The sequence below is a fragment of the Papio anubis genome, chromosome 3, assembly GCF_008728515.1.
Source record: "Papio anubis isolate 15944 chromosome 3, Panubis1.0, whole genome shotgun sequence".
NCBI classification, from domain to species: Eukaryota; Metazoa; Chordata; class Mammalia; order Primates; family Cercopithecidae; genus Papio; species Papio anubis.
Window position 1 is genome coordinate 78,977,193 of NC_044978.1, and position 24,286 is coordinate 79,001,478.

The 24,286-nt window shown below is 37.7% G+C and overlaps 1 protein-coding gene across 2 annotated transcripts in view; it reads left to right on the forward strand.

Annotated features, from left to right (window-relative positions):
* The window catches only part of ELOVL6 (ELOVL fatty acid elongase 6), a 153,135-nt gene that overhangs the window by 88,433 nt on the left and 40,416 nt on the right, over window positions 1–24,286 (forward strand). Inside the window, exons 1-2 of one of the 2 annotated variants that reach the window (XM_031664356.1) lie at window positions 11,976–11,979; window positions 12,044–12,175. In XM_031664356.1, coding sequence (XP_031520216.1) covers window positions 12,105–12,175 — 71 coding nt within the window. In that variant the 5' untranslated portion in view covers window positions 11,976–11,979; window positions 12,044–12,104. Of the gene's footprint in view, window positions 1–11,975; window positions 11,980–12,043; window positions 12,176–24,286 lie in introns of those variants that run through there. The other variant, XM_017958964.3, reaches the window with a different exon arrangement.

Consider the following 24,286-nt stretch of genomic DNA (forward strand, 5'->3'; position numbering starts at 1 on the left):
GTGTCTTGGCAGTTACCATGAAGTCTGGTTCTATTCATTTAAGATTACTGGTCAGGCACGGTGGTTCACGCCTGTAATCCCAGCACTCTGGGAGGCTGAGGCGGGTGGATCACTTGAGGTCAGGAGTTTGAGACCAGCTTGGCCAAAATGGTGAAACCCTGTGTCCACCAAAAATACAAAACTAGCCGGGCATGGTGGTGTGTTCCTATAGTCCCTGCTACTTGGGAGGCTAAGGCAGGAGAATCACTTGAACCCAGGAGGCAGAGGTTGCTGAGATCTCACCACTGCACTCCAGCCTGGGCGACAGAGTGAGAGTTTGTCTCAAAAAGAAAAAAAAATTATTCCTTTTTCTCCTCTCTGGAGATATATTTTTAAAAGAAGTTCTAGATGAGCTTCACGCAGGAGAGGCACTGAAGCAGATGAAGATTTGTAAGAATTGAATCTACCAGCCTTCAGGATGCAGCTGGACATGGCCCATGGTAGTCAGAAGTGAACCTAATTCTAGAACAGTGAAGAGAGTAATATACTGACTCACTGGTTGTTACTTTGTTTTCAGTTTTAAATTGAACTCCTCACTTGAAACAAGAAGCTTGCTTTATTTTCTCTGTGCTTGGAATCAATTTGAAGCAATTTAGCCTGACCGTGTCTGAGGCATAAGTGGTATCACCCCAGTCAGTGAACATACTTTTGAGGCAGTTTTGCCTATACTCTCTTGAGTTTTCCAGTTTCTCTTTTCTTAATTTCTGTCTCCATATTTCTTTTGTTCAGGATCCTCAACCTTAGCACTATTGGCTTTTCTGGGGGCTGGATAATCTTTGGTTGTAGAGGGCTGTCTTGTGGCATCCAGGGCCTCTACACACCACCTGCCAGTAGCCAACTCCCTTCCACTTGTAAAGACCAAAAGTGTCTTCAGATATTTCAAAATATCCTCTGAAGGGCAAAATCATCCCCCTCTGTGAGAACCCATGGTGGAGGGCAAAAGAGAAGAGGCCCACAGATTGAATTCTGGGGATCTTCAGAGTTTGTGGATTGAGGAGATGAAGGGAAAGCAGCAAAGGAAAATGAAAAAGAATAGATGGTGAAGTTGGAGAAGAGGCAAGAGAAAATAGTGAGAAAGGAAGGAAGTGAAGGAAGCATTGCAGAAAAGGAGTCGCCATCTGTGTCAAATGCTGCTACTAGCAGGCCATCTGGGTGGAAGACTGATACTTGACCATTGCTGCGTAGAAACCTATCTTTATAGACATAACCCCAAAAAGAGGAAGGATAAAACAACTGCATTGCCACAAACAGGAAAACATACTTGAAGTAGCCTGCAGTACATATTTTAAGATTGGGATTAAGAGAATGGTTACAAACCAAGTAACTTCTGTTGTTGCAAAGGAGTGTTAAGAGATGGCAATTTAGAACTGTGGACAGTCAGAATAAATCGAATACATATTAGTAATTTTAGTAAATTGTGTATTATACTAGAAATTGTGAACACAGGTACCTGGTTCATTGTAAAGGATACAGTAAGTCATGCACTACTACTAAGAGTTCAGGTGCTATTTGTGAGTCACATGTTAATGAGTTGCTTAAAGACAATCTCCGTAACTGTGACTCTCGCCCTTTGGATTCTAAAATGCTTTCTTGAGGGGAAGAACCTGGCTTTGGAGATGGCAAACCAGGAACAGACATGAAACATTTGCATCTGTAGGGGTCTCCTATGCATTTTAGTACAAGAATGGCTTTAGATCTTACGACTTAGTTTAATCCATGTGGTAAACAGAATAACAGTCCCTCAAAAATGTGCACATCTTAATCCCCAGTACCTGTGAATATGTTACTTTATATAGCAAAAGACCTATTGCCGATGCAATTAGGTTGAGGAATTTGAGATGGTGAGATTATTCCAGAATATCTTTGGGTAGGGGACATCTAACCACATGGGTTGTTAAAATTGAAGCTTCTAGGCTGTGGCCCTGGATTGTCTGGTGGGCCCAATGTATTCACAGGGTTCTTACCAGGGAGTCGGGGAGATCAGAGTCAGATAAAGTGACGTAACCATGGAAACAGCTTGGTATGATGAATTTTGAAGATGGAGAAGGAGGCGGCCATGAGCCAAGGAATGTCAAGTGGCCTCTAGATGTTGGAAAAGGCAAGGAAATGGATTCTGCCCATAGAGCCTCTAGAAGAAATGCAGCACTGGTGACTCTTTGATTTTAGCTCCATAAGACTCATTTCAGATTTCTAACATCCAGAACTCTAAAATAATACATTTGTGTTGTTAGAAGTCATTCAGTTTGTGAGAATCTGTTGTAGCTGTCCTCATTATCAGAGTTCTCAAAGCTAGTGTCTGCAGACTTTTATCCTCTTATGTCACTGAATGAGAGTTCAGATTTTGAAGGAGCAATATGAAAGCCCCAATCACAATGTTGCCATATTATTTTTGGAAGTTTTTTTTGTAGAGACAGGTTCTCACCATATTACCCAGGCTGGCCTTGGATTCCTGGCCTCAAGCCATCTTCCCACTGAGGCCTCCTGAATTGCTGGGATTACAGGCATGAGCCATCATGCTTGGTCCTATATTATTATTTTTAAGAACAAAATGAAATTCAGAATTCTTGGGCAATCGGGTGATAATCTCATAAGTAAAAACAATGTTTAAGTCATTTTCACTCATTACTAAAAATATATTTCTTCTGATTACTGCCAGTTTTCTCAAGCTTAATTTCTTATGTACATTTAATTTTGCTGACAAAATCAATTTATGAGCTAACCATGAGATCATCACTGCTGAGATATTTTCTCTAGTCCAGAAATAGTATTTGGGGTATATTTTCTCATTGCTTCCCCAGTTTCTTTTCAAAATTTATACTGAGGGAATCACTAGTGACAAGAGTACATTTATTTATCCAATAGTTAACATGAAAACATGCCATGTTTTCCCCTTCATTTTATTTTCTAGCTTTTGGAATTTTCAGTTGTCTGTGAGGTGATTCGTGGAAATGAAAACCCTATATAAATATTAAGGTAGTGGTAACCTGCAACAGAAATGGATTCTCCTTCAATATAAATGTCAGTCCTTGAGTACAGAGAAAGTGCTCACAAACATGGATATGTTTATGTTTGTTTATATAATTGTGCAAGCTGTTATTTTTCTTGGTTTTGATTTAAATCTAGGAAAATTTTCAGTTTGAATTGGACTTAATCTTAGAAACCTGAAATCCGGTTTTCCATGAATTGTGAATAATCATCTCCTTTTGACAGTGTTTTTTCACTTCTAGTTTTAGCCTCCAGCTCTCAGATAGGTCTATTAGTTATAAGACATTCCAGGCTTCTTTAGGATAAAGACAACCAGGAAACAGATTTTTATATTAAACTCTAAGTGTAGCCTGTTTGTTTGAAAAGGCGCTGGTCATCCATAGGGGAAAGATGAGTGGCTTTCAGCATTTAGGTCAGTTTTTAAAGAAGCCCAGCTGTACCATATGATCAGGAACTAATGACCTCAAGGTTCCAGTCATTATTTCTACATTTAGTAGAAATTAGAGGACCATCAGCCAGGGATTTTTTAGCAAGGAATTCTTAAGTTGAAAAGTTTAGACTAGATCTCTAAGGTCTATTCCAATCTTGAGATTCTGTATGTCTATGGTCATTAGGCCACTGGACTGGAAAAGAAGATTTAAAAAAAAAAATGCCTGCAGCTTTGACTGACATAGCCCATAACTGTACTTGTGTAACTTCAGGCCCAAGAAAATTTTATATTTAGGAAAATAAATGATGCTTCATTTATATTATAGATTTTTAAGGCTATAAGAGATAAAGTTTAGTTTGGTGACAGGAGAGTCACTCAACTACTCTTATTTAATAGGAGGCATTTCAGAATTATAGTACACTTTTTATATTACCATTATTGTTACATGTTTTTTCATTTTCAAGAGATGGGGTCTTGTTATGTTGCTCAGGCTGGCTTCGATCTCTCAAGCTCAAGGGCCTCTCCCACCTCAGTCTCCTGAGTAGCTGGGACTACAGGCGGATGACATTAGGCCTGGCTCATCATTGTTATATTTTGAAATAATTTAACAAGTGAACATTGCCTCATTGGAAATTCATATGATACCTTTTTCTTAAAATGAAGAGTATTTGATCAAGAAAATTGGTGCAATGAAATTGAATTGCTGCTAAAACCACCTTCTGAATTCTATTTCTACATGCTGTCTCTCTTATTCAGAAATTATTGTTTTAAATGGCCACGAGAGTTTTATGTTTTACTATGACTAGATTGTTACTGGAAATTCTCACCTGTAACAATACTCTCAAACAAAACAAACTAGAAATTATTTGTACATCATAGAGATCATTTTTAGTTTGCTTTCGACTGGGGATGGGAGATTTGTCTAAATAAGACCACTGACTTTTTTTGTTTTTGGTTTTTTTTTTTTTGGAGACAGCGTCTCACTCTGTTGCCCAGGCTGGAGTGCAGTGGGGCAATCATGCTCACTGCAGCTGCAACCTCCCAGGCACAAACAGTCCTCCCAGCCCAGTCCCCCAAGTAGCTGGGACTACAGGCACGCACCACCACCCAGACTAATTTTTAATTTTTTTGTAGAGATGGGGTCTCAGTGTGTTACCTAGGCTGGTCTTGAACTCCTGGGACAAGTAATACTCCCGCCTTGCCCTCCCAAAGCGTTGGGATTATAGGCGTGAGCCACCATGCCCAGTCACTGATATGTTTTCTGCCAGGTTTTGATTTGGGGGTGATGGCAAGCTTTACTCTAAGGAGATTAAAAATTGAATGGATTTTAATTCTTTTGTTTTTGTTTTTGAGATGGAGTCTCGCTTTGTTGCCCAGGCTGGAGTGCAATGGTGTGATCTCGGCCCACTGCAACCTCTGCCTCCCAGGGTCAAGAGATTCTTCTGCCTTAGGCTCCTGAATAGCTGGGATTACAAGCATGTACCACTACACCCAGCTAATTTTTTGTATTTTTAGTAGAGAGGGGGTTTCACCATGTTGTCCAGGCTGGTCTTGAACTCCTGACCTCAAGTGATCCACCCTCCTCAGTCTCACGAAGTGTTGGGATTACAGGCATGAGCCACCATACTCGGCCCAAATTTTAATTCTTTGTTTGATTTTGCTAACTAGAGTAGCAGGGACAGTCTACAGTCTTTGGTTCTAACTTCAATACTGATTTTTTCTGATCAGTTTTATAGAGCCTTATCTACTGAAACAAAAAATATTCTTGTACCTAAGATGCAATGCTTTAGGATTGAAACTGACAATTTTCTGAGCCGCAAACATCAACCCTACTGAAATAATGCTGTGATTAGCCTAGCAGTTTGCTATCTTTTACTATGAACAGGAGCATATTCATTCCTAAAGGTGATCCCATCTGATGATTCCTGTGAAGAGTCGCAGTTCACACACACACTTCAGTGCATGGATCGAGAGATCCGGAATTCAACTTTTGCCACATCTGCCCTCTGGGGTACAAATAATGCATACCAAGTTTCTCTGTGAACATCTTTTTAAATTCTGTCTTCCTTCCCAGCTCAAAGACTTTCAGTTCCCTTCATGACTTCATCCAGCAGTTCTCTATCCATTTTTCTGGGGGCACAAGTTATTACTTCCCCATCTCTCACCCATGGGACATGATGGAATATGTGTCATTTAGTTTATTGTTTATTTAAGAAGAAAAAGAAAGAAAAAGTAAGCCATGCATTTCAGTCCTGTACTTTAATTATTAGTAACAAACTACTGGGCACATGCCTCACAACTTACTGCAAACTTGAGGTGCAGATATAGCCTGAACTCTGCTGCAGTTTTCAGAGCGTCACACAGCCCAACTTTAGCCTGCATCTCCCAACAAGCTTTCTGCCATACCCAACCCACAGCATCTAGTATGACAGACTCCCGGTTTAGCTCACACCTAACTCCACTGCCTATTGCTACTTGCCCTTTGCCCATCCATCCAAAGCCTTCAGGGTCCACTCTTAAATCTTCCACAGCATTTTCTCATGACAATAATCTCCTTCCTTAGCTCTTTATCAAACATAATCTGTAACACACATTTGCTACTGACTCCCCATGTAACCATGTGTTATCATGTAAATTTTTCTAACTAGATTAGCAGAGGCAGAATTTACTCTCATATAAGATCCTTTTTTCATTCAATGTCATACTAACCATACTGCAAAGGAATACAATAAGTTTATTAAATTTTCTTGGCCATGGCTTAAACTTAACAGAAGGGAAAAAAACCTAAAAGGTTTATTGAATTTTGAATGGATGGGTGGATATCAACATTTTCATCAGCTACTAAAAAAAAAAGGAATTCTAAGGAAACAAAGGGAATTGATATCCTGCCAATTTAAGTATTAAAGATTCTTTTTAGATGTGCAGGTTTTTGTTTTAACATTTTGAAAGTATTTTCTCCCCCAAAATCTTATTTCCAGTTGTAATACAAAAACAGAATGCACCAAGATTTTTAAAAAGGTGACAGGGAGGAAAAAGATAAGTTTACAGATGTATACAAGGAATTTCTATGTCCACTCTGCTTCTAAGAGGGGTATACTTTCCTGGAAAGGGATGTGTAGCCATGTTATTGAATCTGGTGTACTAAATGTAACTCTACTTTGATTATGGCCTACTTCAAGGATAGAAAAACTAAAAACTAGTTTTCACACCTTTAAAAAAAATCGATAAGGAGAACCTGTGATCTCTGAATTAGTATCTGGAAGGTGAGGCAAAAAGGGAAAGAAGTGCTTACAACTCAAAGCAGCTTAGACATCATACCTTATTTGGTTTCCGTGGTCATACACAACAGAGTGGAATAAGAATAAGGAACCCTTTACCTTAGTTATGGCTTTGTCTTGCAATTATAAAGTCACTTTTTCTTTATATCAATTATGGGCATATTTTCATGATTATTCACAAAATTATTGTTTGTCAGAATTTCTGGGCATATAGTTAATTTACTTATGAATAAAACCTCCTGGCCAGGAGTGGTGGCTTACATCTGTAATCCCAGCTCTTTGGGAGACTGAGGCAGGAGGATTGCTTCAGTCCAGGAGTTGGGGACCAGTCTGGCCAACATACTGGGACCCCATCTCTGCAAAAAAAATTAAAAGAATTAGGCACACCTGTAGCGCCAGCTACCCAGGAGGCTGAAGTGGGAAGATTGCTTGAGCCCAGGAGGCTGAGGCTGCAGTGAGCCATGATCACACCACTACACTCCAGCCTAGACGACAGAATGAGACCTTGCCTCAAAAGAAAAAAAAAAAGAAAAAACTGCTGAAAAATTTCCATTTTTTTTAATGTAAAGAAATGCCTATATGAAGTCTTGCAGAATCCTTAAGGATGTGACAGAATTCAGCTCTGGGTAGGACTTTAAGAAACCTCAGGATCCCTCTCAAGATAATCTTATTTTAATATTCTTATCAAATTATAACCACCATAGACATACATTAAATGTCATATTGGCAAAAAGTAGTGTTATTTCCTCTAGTCTCTGGGTCCCTACTTTATTTGTATCCTTAAAATCGCTTTCAGAACCATACGTTGTTTCCTGACTTGAGTCAGCAACTCAACTACAAGAGGACTCTTAGGAGGGGGGTGCACCAGTTGGCATTCTGTCTCAGCGTCAGACTCTTCACCTTAGAACATGAAAACTTTTTCTGCACTAGCTAGATAGGTATCAGCTGAACTGGGCAGTGCCCTTTTCTTTTTTCCTTCACTGCTTTTTACTTTCCCAACTCCTCGTACCTCACATGTGTACAATAGTCATAATGAAGAGCATGTAGATACGACATGAAAGAGCCAGGAGGGAGCTCAGGTCAGCTTCCCAAGCTGTTCATTAGCAATTATCCTATGTTGAAATACTGCCCACATAAACATTTCTTCATTAGCAAATAAACTAGTTTGACTCTTGGGGTACAGAAATTTTGATGTGAATGCTAAGGAGACTCAAGCTAAGCACTGGTTTCAGTGACATCCCATGAGTTTAAAAAAGCATATATTTCAATTTATGCATGCTGTTTCAGAAATGTTAATGGGTAGAGCAATAAATACAAATCATAAGTGAGAACTTGCTCAGCTACTCTGGTAAGAATCAAAAAAGCATGTCCTAGGAATGTTTTGGAACAAGACAGTATGATAGAGAAATTCAGATTTCTAAGGATAAATCCACTATTCATTTTTATTAATTATGGAATAATTTCCATTGTTCATCTTGATGACAGAAATAGAAGGGTAAAAAGGATAAATATAAGCTTGACAGAATTAAAGCACATCAGTATTTCGTTTGGGTTGTCTTTATTTGGTTGGTCACCTGGTAATCATAACTCCCAAATCACCATGCTGAAAAGTACTTATTAAGTACCTATAATTATGGGTTGTGCTATATGATGCACATTTAAAATTTATTAAACGAGAAGAGTCCATGCTATCTCAAAATGACTAATTATCTGATAATAAAACAGTATAGTGTTACCATTATACCCAAGTATGGAGGCCTGCCAGTATACGAAGTATTACCACTGAACCATTAGGAAAGCAATCTATCCACATTAAAAACTACGTGGGCTAGTGGCAGACCATTATTCATCTTGAATACAGTTGAACTTTACCGGAGAGATGCCAGAAAGGAAAGGCAATTTTAATTCATTAAAATTGCTCTGTTCATTAAAGAAAATCTTACCTTCTTCTAAGCAGTATGGATACATTCAACCATAAATAACTCAGTTAAAGAGGTAAGTGTTAATGCTTCCTTAGGCAACTCCCACTTGTAGCAGATGCTTAGGTTTAATTCTAAACTAACCCAAAGGATTTGAATTTCACCACAGTAAAAGATTTCTGTGCACGCAATGAACAACTTACTTTGATCACAGCACTTAAACCGATTCCCGTTAACTACCTGTAACCCAGATATAGCTTATACAGTTATTTTGTGTTTACCTACCTGCTTGACCACAGCCATGACAATGTTGGATAGTCTTGAGCAGTGTAGAGTGTGCAGCTGTGTGACTGTGAGTGACTACTGTCATCAGGTTCCCTATTCTCTCTTCTGTTGAAGGAGGAAATTGGGCTCCACCTCTAAGGTTCCTTGCAATTATCAAGTTCTATGATTCTGTACTGACTGACTTCATTGCCTTAGCTGTTGAATTGCTTTGTAGAGAGCTCTAAAAATTATGTGGAAAAGTGAATGGCCCTTGCTGGGATGTGAGCAGTGCATTAGGACTACTTCTCATTTTAGAAGTGAGGAAATTAGAGAAAAAATACATAGGGAAGATTTTTTATTCTTTTCTTGGTTCTTGAGGCATTACTTTTCCCTTTATGGCTAGAATGATAGGATTGTATGAAGACATTCATTTAACTTGGTTTGTTTATGATTGCAAGTAATACAGTTAATACAGCAAAAATCAGAATCTCAAGTATGTTGAATGGGTAAGATAAATAATAATCTTAAGGAAATGTCTTCAGTGGTATATGTATAACTAATTTCTGTTCTCAAAGAAGCAAAGAGGGTTTGGATGAAAGTTTCCCAGGCTCAGAAAATATGACAGTAGAAACATGAAGATAGGAAATTCTTCTTCATCTTTTCACAGTTACACAATGTTCTACACATTATGCAATGATTATGTAATTCAACAGGAGAGCTTAAGGAATTTTTACAGCTCATAAGATAACACATCAAGTACCCCTTTTTCTTCTGAAAGTTTACCACAAGAACAGGAAAATCTAGGCCTACTTTACCTCTAAGCCTGTTTATCTATGAAATAAAGATAATACTTTACCTGCACCATGAGTATTAAATGGTAAAGCTTTTTGGCATCATGTCTACCCATAGGAATCACTCTATAAATCATTATATGTGATTATTGTCACTTACTACCTTTATAAATTAGAAAAAAGTATATACTTTTTCATATTACTATCGCCTACTTGGTAGAACTTTATTTTTCTTTAGTCTTTGCTTATATGTGCATAAACAGAAATGGTGATTGTGACTCTTAAGTAATTTAATTCCATGCCCTTGCAATTTCCACAGGAGAAATAAAGCAATATATATATAATTTATGGCCAAAAGTACTTTCCTCCTGAAATGTCCAATAGTTAAAGTTTCCACAAAATTGTCTCACTTTTCCACTTTTCATTGAAGTATAGAAATAATCAATGTCTTTCTGGGGGAAGAAAATGTATCATAATATTTTTCTGAATATTTGACTCTTTAGTTATTATTACAGGGAAAGTACAACTTTGTGTTTACTGCCTGTTTACTGTACACACATGCCTAATTATTTTCCCCATCAGAAAATTTGATAGGACAAGACCATGTTCATTCAATAGATATTTATAAAGCACCTACTGTGTTCCAGGTCTTGTGTGACCAAGAGAAGAGTCTGTAAACCTCAGTGAAAGTGATTTATTCAATTTTTACTTCTGCGTTGATTTCTGGAATCATTGCATTATTTGGTATTCACTAAGTAGGTCACTTGCATTCATTTACATAGGAATGCTGCTTTGTGTAAATAGCAAGGTCCCTTATGAGTCAGCATTACATGTCAGCATGAAGGGAGAAAACATGAAGCATTTTACAAATAATACTCTTTAGGTGAACACATTTTGCTTTTGATATTATGTTTTGTAACTTACTTCTCAACCCTTTCCTTATTGATCTAATTGAATGGGGAAGACCCATTTTAAGAGAAACATTGCTTTCTTAGGAAACATGCTCAACTGTTTAAATTATTTATAAGGTTTCTATCGCTTTCTGTCAAATCATAGTTCTATTATAGAAGTTTGTTGATTTTTGCTTTTGAATTTATTTTTTGGCATTATCAGTATTGTTGTCAGAGGCATTTGAACTAGAGTGACTTTATCTTGAATAGGGGCTAAGTAAAATAAGTCTGAGACCTACTGGGCTGCATTCCCAGGAGGTTAGGAATTCTTAGTCACAGGATAATATAGAAGGTTGGCACAAGATCACAAGATCACAAAGACCCTGCTGATAAAACAGGATATGGTTAAGCAGCTGGCCAAAACTCACCCAAACCAAGATGGTAACAAAAGTGACCTCTGATCATCCTCACTGCTTATTATATGCTAATTATAATGCATTAGCATGCTAAAAGACACTCCCATCAACACCATGACAATTTACAAATGCCATGGTAGAGTATACAGTCTAAAAATGGAAGGAACCCTCAGTTCTCTTCCTGGGGAAATCTCCGCCCCTTTCCCCAGCACACTCATGAATAATCCACCCCTTGTTTAGCATGTAATTTAAAAACCCATAAAAATAGCCAGCCAGCAGTCCTCAGGGCTAATCTGCTCATGGAGTAACCATTCTTTCATTCTTTTGCCTTTTTGAGAGGGAGTCTCAAAAATCGCGGCTCATTGCAACCTCTGCCTTCTGGGTTCAAGCGATTCTCCTGCCTCAGTCTCCCAAGTAGCTAAGATAACAGGTGCCCACCACCATGCCTGGCTACATTTTTTATTTTTAATAGAGAGGGAGTTTTACCATGTTGGCCAGTCTGGTCTCAAACTCCTGGCCTGAAGTGATCCACACACCTCGACCTTCCAAAGTGCTGGGATAACAGGCATGAGCCACCACGCCTACCCAAGATAAAATTTTAAATGTCTATCTTGTTCCAAGACACAACCATGTCACCAAATAGTTCCAATAAAAATACTTTTTAAAAATTCATGTATGTATCTAAATTGGCTCAACAAACTCTAAAGAATAAAATTATTTCTCTCAGTGAAAAGGCTACTTTTTGTACTTCAATGCTATGTTATTGAAATTTCAGTCATAGAGCCTACAAAGGAAGTATGTCTATTCTGGCGTGATACTTAATATGTTGGTTAAACTGCTGGAAGACCTGATTTGTCAAGGGAGATTTCAATAGAACACCAGTTTGCCATGTGGACTAGACTCCCTTTTCAGTGAAGCAGGAATATTCTCAAGAATATTTTTTCAATGCTTAAAAAGAGGAGAACTGGTACAAAATTTGATGTTTCCTAATGACTAAAAATATCTTAAAGATTTTGTTTGCTTGTTTGCAGGAAGAAATCTTTCCTGTTTTCTGCTCTGTATGCTGCCTTTGTATTCGGTGGTCGGCACCTAATGAACAAACGAGCAAAGTTTGAACTGAGGAAGCCATTAGTGCTCTGGTCTCTGACCCTTGCAGTCTTCAGGTAGGTTTTTTTTCATTTTTCTAATAAAATGTATCCATTTTATCACTTGCTGAAAGAATGCAATGATTGAGCATTTGATTTTTAAATCTGATATTTTTGATTATTGAATATGATGAGGACATAAAATAAAGTGTTCAGAAAGAAAGCCTTCACTGCAACCATTTGCCATGATGTACCCAACCTTGTATATTTCGAGAATTGTCAGGCCATCTCTTGTCCTGTCCAAATTGGCCATGCAGTAATCTGATTCATCTGTTAGGATGAGAAGCAGTACAGTAATTCATTAGTGTTATTGGCTAAATATAGATGAAAGGTTAAATGGGAAGGCACACAAGTAACCTGTTGAAGTCTATTGGAGAATAGGGTTCAAATACCCTGGGTGTGCTATTGCTAACACTTAATCAAAAGATGACACTTAGACATAGACCAGACACTGGACATCTGTGTCAGTATTGATAGACCAGAGAATGCTTTTGCTCTGCATCTTCAAAAGCACCCTCCATGGACCACATTCCCTGAACTGACTTGCAGGCATGTGCTTATGTAGCCAGCTCTAGCTTCATAAATGTGAAAGAACTCAACACAGAGGCTGTCAGGACAAGGCCTGTTCTCTCCAGGGCATCTGTCAGCCGGTGTGCAGACTCATTCCTCCAGAAGCTTTCAGGAGCATTTCCAGTCTTGTATTATTTTGTGATCTAGGCAATCACAAGACTAATTAGCACCCAGCTGGTGTCCAAGCAAGTGCCAGGATTTACCTAGAGTGCTAACAAAGGCACCTGTTCTGTTTGTGTTTTGCTTGTCAAAACCAGCAAGTTTATAACTAGGCTTGGGGAGGAACAGGAGGAGAGTAAATGTACATATACTATGAAACACAAAACTATTCATTTTCATATTTATAAATACTCATTTGTATTTTTTCATATTGTATATTAACTGTTCTACTTCTAAGCAGAACTGGATGTTATCATTAAAGCTTCATTAGTCACTTAAAGCTTATTAAAAATGACTGAGCAGGAAGAGTATTTCCATTAAACTCTTATGATCTGTGCCTTTCCATAATGTTGGATCCCTCCATCTAAAACACCCACTTGCTCAGCACTGCTGAATATACTTTTTATTTCAGTGCAATTTGTAAGGCCCTAAGTTTGAAGTACTCATGATTTGGATCTGTCACTAAAATCTCCTTCCAGTTCAATCTGTATCAGGTCATGATTCTCTGTAATATAAAGAAGTCTTTTCATTTTTATTTACATTTAAGTTTGACAGATATGCCTCACCTAAAGTATTTTGATATTTGTGGGGAATTTATCTCTATCCTAATGAAGCCTTTCACCATTTTACTGATTTTTCAATATTCCCTGAACCTTTATCTTTTGTTATTTTAAATTTTAACACTTGTAAGCAGAGTAAAAAAGTACAATGACTCCCCTGCACCCCTTACCTTGATTAAACAATTGTCAACACTTGACTGATTTTACTTCATTTAATCTTGCTCACCTTGTTTCTCATCCCCAAATTATTTGGAACTATTAATAATAGAGGCTGAAATAATTCTTATTGAAATCATACCATGGCTAAAGGTTAAGTACTCTTTAAAAATAAACACAGTATTATGATCTCGCCTAAATAAATAATTTGTTCTCATTAAATTTCAAATGTCTTTAGTTGTCTCATAAATGATTCCTGTTTTACAGTTTATTTTTAAGAACCTGGATCAAAATGAGATCTTTACATTTCCGTTAACTGATATCTTTTGACTTACAGATTTCCTCTCTTTTTCCTTATGATTCATCCTTTGAAGAAACCAGATAGTTTACCCCATAGTTTCCTCTGGCCTGGATTTTGCTTGATTCCATTTTTCTGTACCTTCTATTTCTTATAAGTTGTAGTTAGATCTAGAAGGTTTATTACATTCAGGTTTAATATTTGAAGAGGTTTTCTATAAGAAACAACTTGCCTTTATCAACTATTTGGTTATCTTGAAGTATATACAGTTATTATAGCAAAGATTAGGATAAATGCTCAATTCTTTGTCTATATTCATTAGGTTTTTTTTTTTTAAGTTAGCTAGCATGTAAACAATAAGATTTGTTTTCTTAAGAATCATTATAAACTTATGGATGTGTACTTTTTTATATGCCAGTGATTTTGAGACATGATTTTGATATGTTTTAAGTCCACTGCTATTCCATTTGATGGTGATAGTTTGATTTTTTTCTTTAATTACAAGGTATTTCGGGCCAGGCATGTTGTATATTTCTTGTCCAGAACTGGAATCGGCCATTTCTCCAAAGAGCCTGTATTAGATCGTTTTCATGCTGCTGATAAAAGACATACCCGAAACTGGGAAGAAAGAGAGGTTTAATTGGACTTACAGTTCCACATGACTGGGGAGACCTCACAATCATGGCGGGAGGCATAAGGCACTTCTTACGTGGTAGAGGAAAGAGAAAACGAGGAAGAAGCAAAAGCGGAAACCCCTGATAAACCCGTGAGATCTCGAGAGACTTACTATCATGAGAATAGCATAGGAAAGACCGGCCCCTATGATTCAATTACCACCACCCCCCTACCCCCCGCCGGGTCCCTCCCACAATAGGTGGGAATTCTGGGAGATACCATTCAAGTTGAGATTTTGGTGGGGACCCAGCCAAACCATATCAGAGCCCTAATTCCTATGGTAGAGAGGAGATAACATTTAGAAACCACTATCTGGGTACTAAAGGTGGTTGTTGGTGCTGAGTAAGTTCTTATATTTAAGTCTTTAAAGAAGCCAGAAGTGGAAATTTACTTATTGAGGTAGAATATACATATATAATCTATTATCTTTTTTTTTTTTTGGAGACAAGATCTCACTCCGTCACCCAGGCTGAAATGCAGTGGCACAATCACGGCTCCCTACAGCCTCAACCTCTCCAGCCTCAGGTGATCCTCCTACCTTAGCCTCCCACGTAGCTGGGACTACAGGCATGTACCACCACAGCCGGCTAGTTTCTATATTTTTTTGGTAGAGATGGAGTTTCACTATGTTGCCCAAGCTGGTCCCAAACAATCTTTACCATTCTTATGACTTAACTTTTATTTCTCCTTCCTCTCAGGCCAAAAATCCAAGTTCCCGATGTTGACCAGTAACTCTACATTTACTTTACCCTGCAATGCACATGCAGAAGTCAGTAGTGATACTTCATCCTTTTTAGACTGACAACTTATTGTGTTCTCTTTCATTTAATGGATTCTGTTATTTTATTTTCTTCAGAGCCACATTTTGTATAAAATTTAAAAATCCAGAACTATATAGAAAAATGCAAGTATCTGCAGTCTAAGATTTTAAACAATGGATCTTAATATTTTTAAGCCAGAATTTGGGAAACACTGATAATGGAATTCTATGCTTCTGTGTTTGGAAGAACATATTGAGATTTCTCTATGCTTAAAGAATGCTAGTCAACAGTGCATGGAAGTAAAAAGTCTGACTACAGAATGATATTTTTAATATAAAAATATAGAGATACTAGAAGAAAATAAACTCAATTTTTTACTTTTTTTGTGGGGGGGGGAAAGCAGGTAAGACATCTTATTTATTAAATTCCTATGATTTATTAGAAAATAAGACCAGCCTGGGCAACATGGCAAAACCCCATCTCTACAAAAAGTACAAAAATTAGCCAAGCATGGTGTCGTGCACCTGTAGTCCCAGCTACCTGGGAGGCTGAGGTGGGAGGGTCACCTGAACCTGGGGAGGCTGAGGCTGCATTGAGCCATTATAGCACCACTGCACTCAAACCTGGGTAGCAGAGCGACCCTGTCTCAAAAAATAAATGAATGAATAAATGGATAAATACAAAATTTCAGCATTTGTAGAGGTTGATTGTAGTGGACTGGCAATTTAGAAGTTAAAAAGATTTATTTTTTTGTGATGTGTTATTCAGAACAAATGAAGCAAGTATAATGTGGACAACTCTTAATTTTGCATATTGGCCATTTATTATTGTGTTTTTCTGCATTTAACACATTTCCTAAAATATATATACACACATTCATATCTAATCCCCTACACAATTCTGTAGAATTTCAAGTAGTTGTTTTTTTGAAATCCAAATATTTCATAAAGTTGATATAAAACATTCATCAAAAATATGCTCTTCTGGTCAGGCATGGTGGCTCACACCTGTAATCCTAGCACTTTGGGAAGCCAAGGCGGGCAGATCACCTGAGGTCAGGAGTCTGAGACTAGCCTGGCCAACATGGTGAAACCCTGTCTCTACTAAAAATACAAAAATTAGCCAGGCATGGTGGCACGCGCCTGTAATCCCAGCTACTCGGGAGGCTGAGGCAGGAGAATCATTTGAACCCTGGAGGTGGAGGTTGCAGTGCGCCGAGATTGTGCCACTGCACTCCAGCTTGGGCAACAGAGCAAGACTCTGTCTCAAAAAGAAATAAACAAAAAAACTGCTTTTCACAAACAGTTGTTTTAATGAGTGTTAAGAAATTTCTTATTTTGGTCATAAATGAAAATTTCATTTTTATAAAGGATATATTTTTGTAGAAAGTTTTGAGTGGCTCTTACACTATAATTCATGCATTTTCAAATATTGTCTAATGACAAAAATATAGACATTCCTTGCTCAGGAGACAGAGATAGTTCTTCTATGAGATGGTCTGCAATGAGGTGATGGCCAAGGGCCTATCGCCCACTCCATCTCCCCATCCTTTGCCACTGTAGCATAAGATGCCATCAATTTGGAAAATGAAGGAAAGAGAAAGAACCAAACATTTCAGAAGAAGTAAATTTTTCTTTTGGAAAATCACTGAAAAGAGGAATTTTTGTGTATTTTACTGCTTAGGAATAATTTCTTTTCCCTCAAGTCCTCAAGGTTGCCTGTTAGCTCTTAACAGCAGCCAGGGACCCAGTTATGCTTAATTTCCAGATGCCATACATTGTTTACTCATGAACTGAGACACCATTGTGGGAATTAAATCATATCTGCTGCATACTTAAAAAGACAAACAAAAGAAACCTCTTCAAACCAGTCTATTTCAAAAAGTGATGGGGTTTTAGTTTTGTTTGCAAGAATTGCCTGCAGTTTTTCTCTTTATTTTGGGGGGTTGACTGAAGCAGTTTTCATGGAGACAGAAGTCTTCAGGTGGTATTCAGTGTAATTTATTGAAACCTATCATAAGTTTTGACAGAGTAGATAAAATATGGCCAGCTGAGTTTTCCTTAGGCCTACAATAGATCATTTAATTTGAGGAACATTTCTCTGGGTTCCCCTGACAATCTCTCCTCATGATTCCTCCAGGCTCCCTTTTCAGATTCAAAGTACCAGGTTCTGGTGTCAGTCTTTGCAAATATGGCCGGGATGATGGCACAGTGACCACCTTCCACCTACATCCCACCTAACCCAAGGACAGGCATTTCTTTATTTGATAAGATAATTTTATGTGGCATTTATCTATGGGTAAAGTTTGAACATTTCCTTAGGGTAAATGCCGAGAAAAATTCTGGTTATGTGAATCAGTAAAACTTTTAGATGAGATTGCTCCTGGTGGCAAAGAAGTTAGATTTGGCTAAGTTATCGAACTTTGATATAGCAACAGAGCATCAGATACTTCAAGGTACTTATCCCGTTCTTCTAGACACTCCTGAGTCATTTAATCGTGTTGCTATGACATGTCAGCTGGGTTACTACAATTGATTTGAAAAAGCTTTCCATCCTTCTAGATTGGGTCCAGGTGTGTTTGCTTCTGATTCAAAGAGCCTCTACCAGTTACCTGTCTGGCAGTGTTTTCTTTTCATCAGCAGCATAAGGAGTTCCAAGAAGCCATCTTTGAGGTTCTTGATGCAGCACAGATCAAAGCAGGATGTCTAGTCAGTGTACATTATAAAAAGATAATTACTTGATGTTACAAATTTATAGGTGCCAATATCACAGTTGCTTCACCTTTGCTTACTCCTGTTTCCTGGTGATTACTCCGGCCTCAATTGTTTTATGCATGATTTGCACAAATCCAGATGTTCTACATTTTATAGTTTGACATCTCGCCTATTAACCAGCAATTTTTCCTGTTGAACCTCATTGTAATTTCCTGGCTACATTTTCATTTTGTTATTATATTTTATCTCTGGCTTAAGTATGAAATATATTCAAGATTAGTAGAAAATTACTCTATTTTTTTCTTTTGTGGGATTTTTATGAACAAACTGCTTAAATATAGCATAGGAAACTTGCAGAAAAGTCTGTTTAACAGTGCAAGCAGTAGATAAATGGTATTTAACCAAATCATTCAAGTTCTGTTTTCCCCAGATTTTATAGACAAATTCAGTGTCTAATATCTGAAGAATTATTGGCAATTACCTTATTTCTAAAGCCAACAAGTATATAATAAAACTAACTGAAACTGTTCCAGTGAAAAATACTCGACAGTTTGTAACCCATATGGAAGGAGGGAGGACATGATTGACCTATAAAATGATGGTACAATTAAAATGACAAGTTTTAGAACAATGAAATCAGTTTGTGCATAAGCCCCTCATAAGTGTCTTAGTTTTTATTCCTATGGTTGCCAAAAGTAGCCCATTTTAATCCACAAAAACAATAATGACAATGATTGCAGTGATATCATTTATATAAAGTAAATGGATCCATAAGCTTTAAGTGTCATAGGACAAAAGCTCCTATTTTATGAAAAATGTGTTATAAATGTCAGATTTTTAAATGTAACACCAAAAGTACAAAAGTAACAAGCCAAAGATGCCTTTGGAAAGCATAATGCTGAGTAATAAAAAAGCAAGCTGGGAAATAATCCTGGAAGTGTAATACCATTTATGAAAATTTTAAAAACTCGTTAATACTACATTTATGAATATATATGTCGTAAAAGCATTCAAATATGCATGAAAACCTCAGGATACTAAGTATCTCTGTTTGGGGGAAGGGAGGGAGAGAAATAGGGCTAGAGAGAGTCCAAAGGGGGCTTCAATTCCTTTTGTAACATTTCATTACATGTAGTAACATGTTACAACATGTTATAACAAAAAGGTCAAACCAGGGAAAAATAGCTATTTGATAAAAAGAAGGGCTATACAAAAGCAAAGTTGAATGCAATTAATGACATTTGGTTTGTTAAGTGAAACAGCAACAATTGTAGCCATATTATAGGATTCAGGTAGTACTGCTGGTGCAGAAATAAAGCAAGTTTATGTCAAAACACAATGTTGTAATTTATTGGTCCTCATTCTCTACCTATCCCACCCAATAATGATCGGTATATAGTTAGAATGAAGAATAGCTTTTGTTTTCTTCTTTTTTCTGACAGTATCCCTCAGTTAAGTGTGTATGTTTTGCTGGAAGGATGATTTGAGGACCTTTCTTTTCTGTCCCTGTGTTCAACTCTTGAAGAATCTACCATGGTTAATGTTTCTAACCTGTAGACAGATACGATATAGGTCAGATATTGTGCGTTTAATTATTGTTTTATCAAAACTTGTTTTGTTTTTATCTTTACCTTACTCGAAAGTGTAAAATATCACATACCAATACTTGGTACCTTCCTTAGCCTCCTATTTTTGTGTTATTTTATCAAAGAACCAGAGCAATTGCTGACTCCAATTTGCTTCTAATGCCATATTTGTAAATTACAGCTTCTCCTATTTTTTTATAAGTAAAATTAATGGATGTATAGGAAATCCTTTTTCTTTGTTTTCTTTTTTCTGAAGGCAGAGTATATAACAGTTTTCTTTGCAGAATCAGATTTTTCTTAAAACTAAATAGCTAGAGCAGTTATGTTTTATAATAATAAACATAATAACAATAATTTATTGAGACATAAAATAAATGAGACTAGGAATAACGTAACACCTAGATAACATCTCCAGCACACTGATTGTTTTAAAGGTCAGGTCACAAAATGACAACAAAATATATTTTGTTTCCCTTTGCACTGAAAGAAAAGTGAAGCACCCACACTGTATTATTAAAAAGCCCAACAAATGTTCAAGGCAAAAATCTTAATAAACAGTAAAGTTTAAAAAGCCCATTCCCATAGGAAAAATAATCCTTCCATTTACTTAGCACTGCCAGAGTTGGCTTCTTCCCTTGATGAAGGACACCCTAACATTTTTACAACTGGAGATAACGATATCTAGTCTGAAAGATAGTAGGATAGTGGATTTGTTAAGCATTTTCTTTTAATTTTTATTTTGTTTTATTTGAGATGGAGACTCGCTCTGTTACCCATGCTGGAGTACGGTGGCATGATCTCTGCTCACTGCAACCTCTGCCCTCCGGGTTCAAGCAATTCTCTGCCTCAGCCTCCCAAGTAGCTGGGATTACAGGCGCCCACCACCATGCCTGGCTAGTTTTTGTATGTTTAGTAGAGACAGGGTTTCACCATCTTGGCCAGGCTGGTCTTGAACTCCTGACCTCGTGGTCCGCCCACCTCGGCCTCCCAAAATTCTGGGATTACAGGGTTGAGCCACCGCACCCAGCCATGTTAAGCATTTTGAGTTGTATTTGAATCCCTTTCAATCTGAGAGCTGCAGGATACCCCTCCATTGTCCTGTTCAGTTTTGTTATTAGTACCAATTTTGTTGTTCTGTTCATCTATACACACATTCACATAACTAACAAATTGCAGCTATTTATTATATTATTAATACCAATTTTGTTATTGTGATGACCTATACATGCAGTAACATAACTACCTGACAAATTACAGCTACAGGATAAAGAAAGTCCTTTCTGTATCTGCCCATAGTATACATACACACAAACCCCGTTACCCTTTATACACTCTTCTTCCTGCTCACCAGGAATTTTTTCTATCCCCCTGACATCAGAGACAGCTCAAGTAAAATACTGCTTCAACTGGGACCTGACATCAGAAATTCCAATGCCAACCCAGACTAGCTCAGATCACCACCCACCCCCTTGCATAAAACCTCCATGCTTCATTAACCATGCCAGGAGCATCATGAATAGGTAATAGCAGACTTATATGACATAAACTACTTCATTAACATTTGCTTTGTTTTCTAGATGTCTAAAACTGGATCCTTTGCCAGAGTTTGGTCTTTCTAGTCTCAAATCACAATAAAGTGACCCTAACTGAATTCTTCACTCCTTTTGAGAAACCACGAGCTATAATAAAAATAAGGAATTGGCAACTTTCTATCCTTTAAAAGTTTTTAAGATGGAACTTTTAACCGGGGTCCATGCATCCTGGTCTGCTCTGGACAGTCTTAGTTTTATGCATGTTGTCTCAGTGTGATTATTAATAGCTCCTTCTTCACTCTCAAGAATGTCCCAATTTGGATGATCAATACAACAGTTATTCTATTTATCACCCACTGAGAAACTGAGTTGGCTCAATAAAAAAGAAAAAGGAAGAATACCATTGATTATTTGATAACTTACTGCTAACAAATTCTTATTTTTAGGATTGACCTCTTGACTAAAACTTGCTCTGCCTGTAATATTTCCAAACATTTGACACATCATCACTCAGATTTAAAATATCCAAACTGGATCTCCTTTTGATATTTCTTTTCATTGAAATTTATCACAATTTTCCTAATGAACATCTTTAAGTCATTCAAAGTATGTATGCAAATCTCCTTTACCCAGTCACCAACTTGTATCAATTCTTGTCAGAATCTCTTAGGTAGCTGACTACACCGCTGTTTCCACCCTGGACCCTCCAATTATGATCTTTGTCACTTCACATCTTCAGTTTTACAACCACTAGTTGCTGTCCTTCAAATGTTTCCTCTACCCAAGGATATTCTACGTAGCATATTATTTCCCTGTTTAAACCTTAATTGAAACTTTTGCTTATACATTAAAACCTCAATCTCGCCATAAAAATGTACAATCTTGCCTTGACCACTGCCCTATGCAAGCCAACATGTATATCGAATCTTTTCCCACAAAACTGACACACCTTGCCCATTCCTAATTTCATTCCTTTTCTTTTTAGACAGTTTCACTCTGTCACCCAGGCTGGAGTACAGTGGTGCGATCTAGGCTCACTGCAATCTCTTTCTCCCGGGTTCAAGTGATTCTTGTGCCTCTGCCTCCCAAGTGGCTGGGATTACAGACTTGTGCCACCATGCCTGGCTAATTTTTGTATTTTTAGTAGAGATAGGGTTTTGCCACATTGGCCAGGCTGGTCTCAAACTGCTGACCTCAGGTGATCTGCCTGCCTCAGCCTCCGAAAGTGCTGGGATTACAGGTGTGAGCCACCATGTCCAAGCCTAATTTCATGTCTTTGAACATGCTGCACTTCCTGTTTCTCCATTCTTCCTCTATTTGTTTTTCTGTAAATCTTATTGTTTAGACTTAACATTCCTTCTCTATAATGGCCTATCTGATCATTTCAGCCCATATCTCAGCTCCACTGAACTTGCTGGTAGTTCATCATTTAACCAGACTATATATTGCCTTAACTGATGTACTTCTTAGTAGACTATGAATTTCTTGGGGCAAGAATTGTGTCTTGCTGTCCTTGGAACACCAAGTGCACACAAAGTTGTTGAATTAATGAATACAAATCTCACACCTGCCAGTTCTGCAGTCACATGTGATTATTGTTTCCAGTCACTTCACTTTTTCACTCTGTATTTCTTGCATGAACTGCCCTAGACGTGCCCTAGTCCAGTCTTCATTGCATTCTATCAGTCTTTACCTGTGAACATGCATACATGCATCCAGAAATCAGGGACTGATGTTATGTAGTGTCAGGAGCCTGCAGTGGCCTACAAAGCCCTACACAGCCTAGCCCTTGTTGGTTTTTTACCTCCCCTCTTCCCTCTCCTCAGCCACTCTTACCTGCTTGCTGTTCCTCAAACATGGTCACAAGGCCTCTGCCTCAGGGCCCTTGTATTTGCTCTTCACTTGCCCAGAACACTCTTCACCCAGGTATTCTTTTAAAATTATACATATGTATATATAATTATGTATAATTACATGTTATATATATTATATATAATTATATATTATATATAATTATATATGTTATATATATAAATATTTTACATATATGTTATATATATATAAATATTTTATATATATATTTTAAGTAAAACAGAAACAGAGTCTCACTGTGCTGTCCAGGCTGGTCTGAAACTACTGGGCTCAAGGATTCTCCTGCCTCAGTCTCCCAAAGTGCTGGGATTACAGGTATGAGCCACTGCACCTGGCCCATCCAGATTTTTTTTTTTTTTTTTTTTTTTTTTGAGGCAGAGTTTAGCTCTGTTGCCCAGGCTGGAGTGCAGTGGTGCAATCTTGGCTCACTGTAGCCTCCGCCTCCTGGGTTCAAGCAATTCTCCTGCCTCAGCCTCCCAAGTAGCTGGAACTACAGATGCGTGCCACCACGCCTGGCTAATTTTGTATTTTTAGTAGAGATGGGCTTTTGCCATGTTGGCCAGGCTGGTCTTATACTCCTGACCTCAGTGATCTGCCTGCCTTGGCTTCCCAAAGTGCTGGGATTACAGACGTGAGCCACCATGCCCAGCCCCACCCCGATATTCTAATGGCTTATTCCTCACCTCCTTTAGAATTTTGCTCATATTTGGCCTTGGTGAGACCTTCTCTAGCCTCCCTATCCAAAATCACAATATTCCCATCCATGCTTGTTATTGCCTTTTCTTATTTTTCCCTTTAACACCTGCTGTCTTCCAGCCCACTGTTTACGTATTACTTCTGTGGTTCACTGTCTGTCTCGTTCCACTGCACTCTGTGTTCCATGAGGGCAGAGATTTTTGTCTGTCTGGTTTCCTGCTGTGTCTCTAGTGCCTAAGTAGGTGCTTTTTAAAAAAAAAAAAATAAGGGAAATGAAGAGACTTACTAGCAACTGTCTCCATTTATTTTCAAAGGGTTCGGAAATAGGAAAATTTTTCAGCTTTTCTCTTGACTTCAAGAACTACCTGGAATTTCAGTTATTTCCAAGAAAATAACAGTGAGTGATATATGCAAATATGACAAAGAACTGCAAGTTTATGTATGCGTAGGCAAAGAGTGAATTCTCATGCTCACAGAAACTATAGTTGACTTGATAACCTTATATGACTTGAATTGCTTATATACAATTAGAAAATCTATCCAGTGGTCA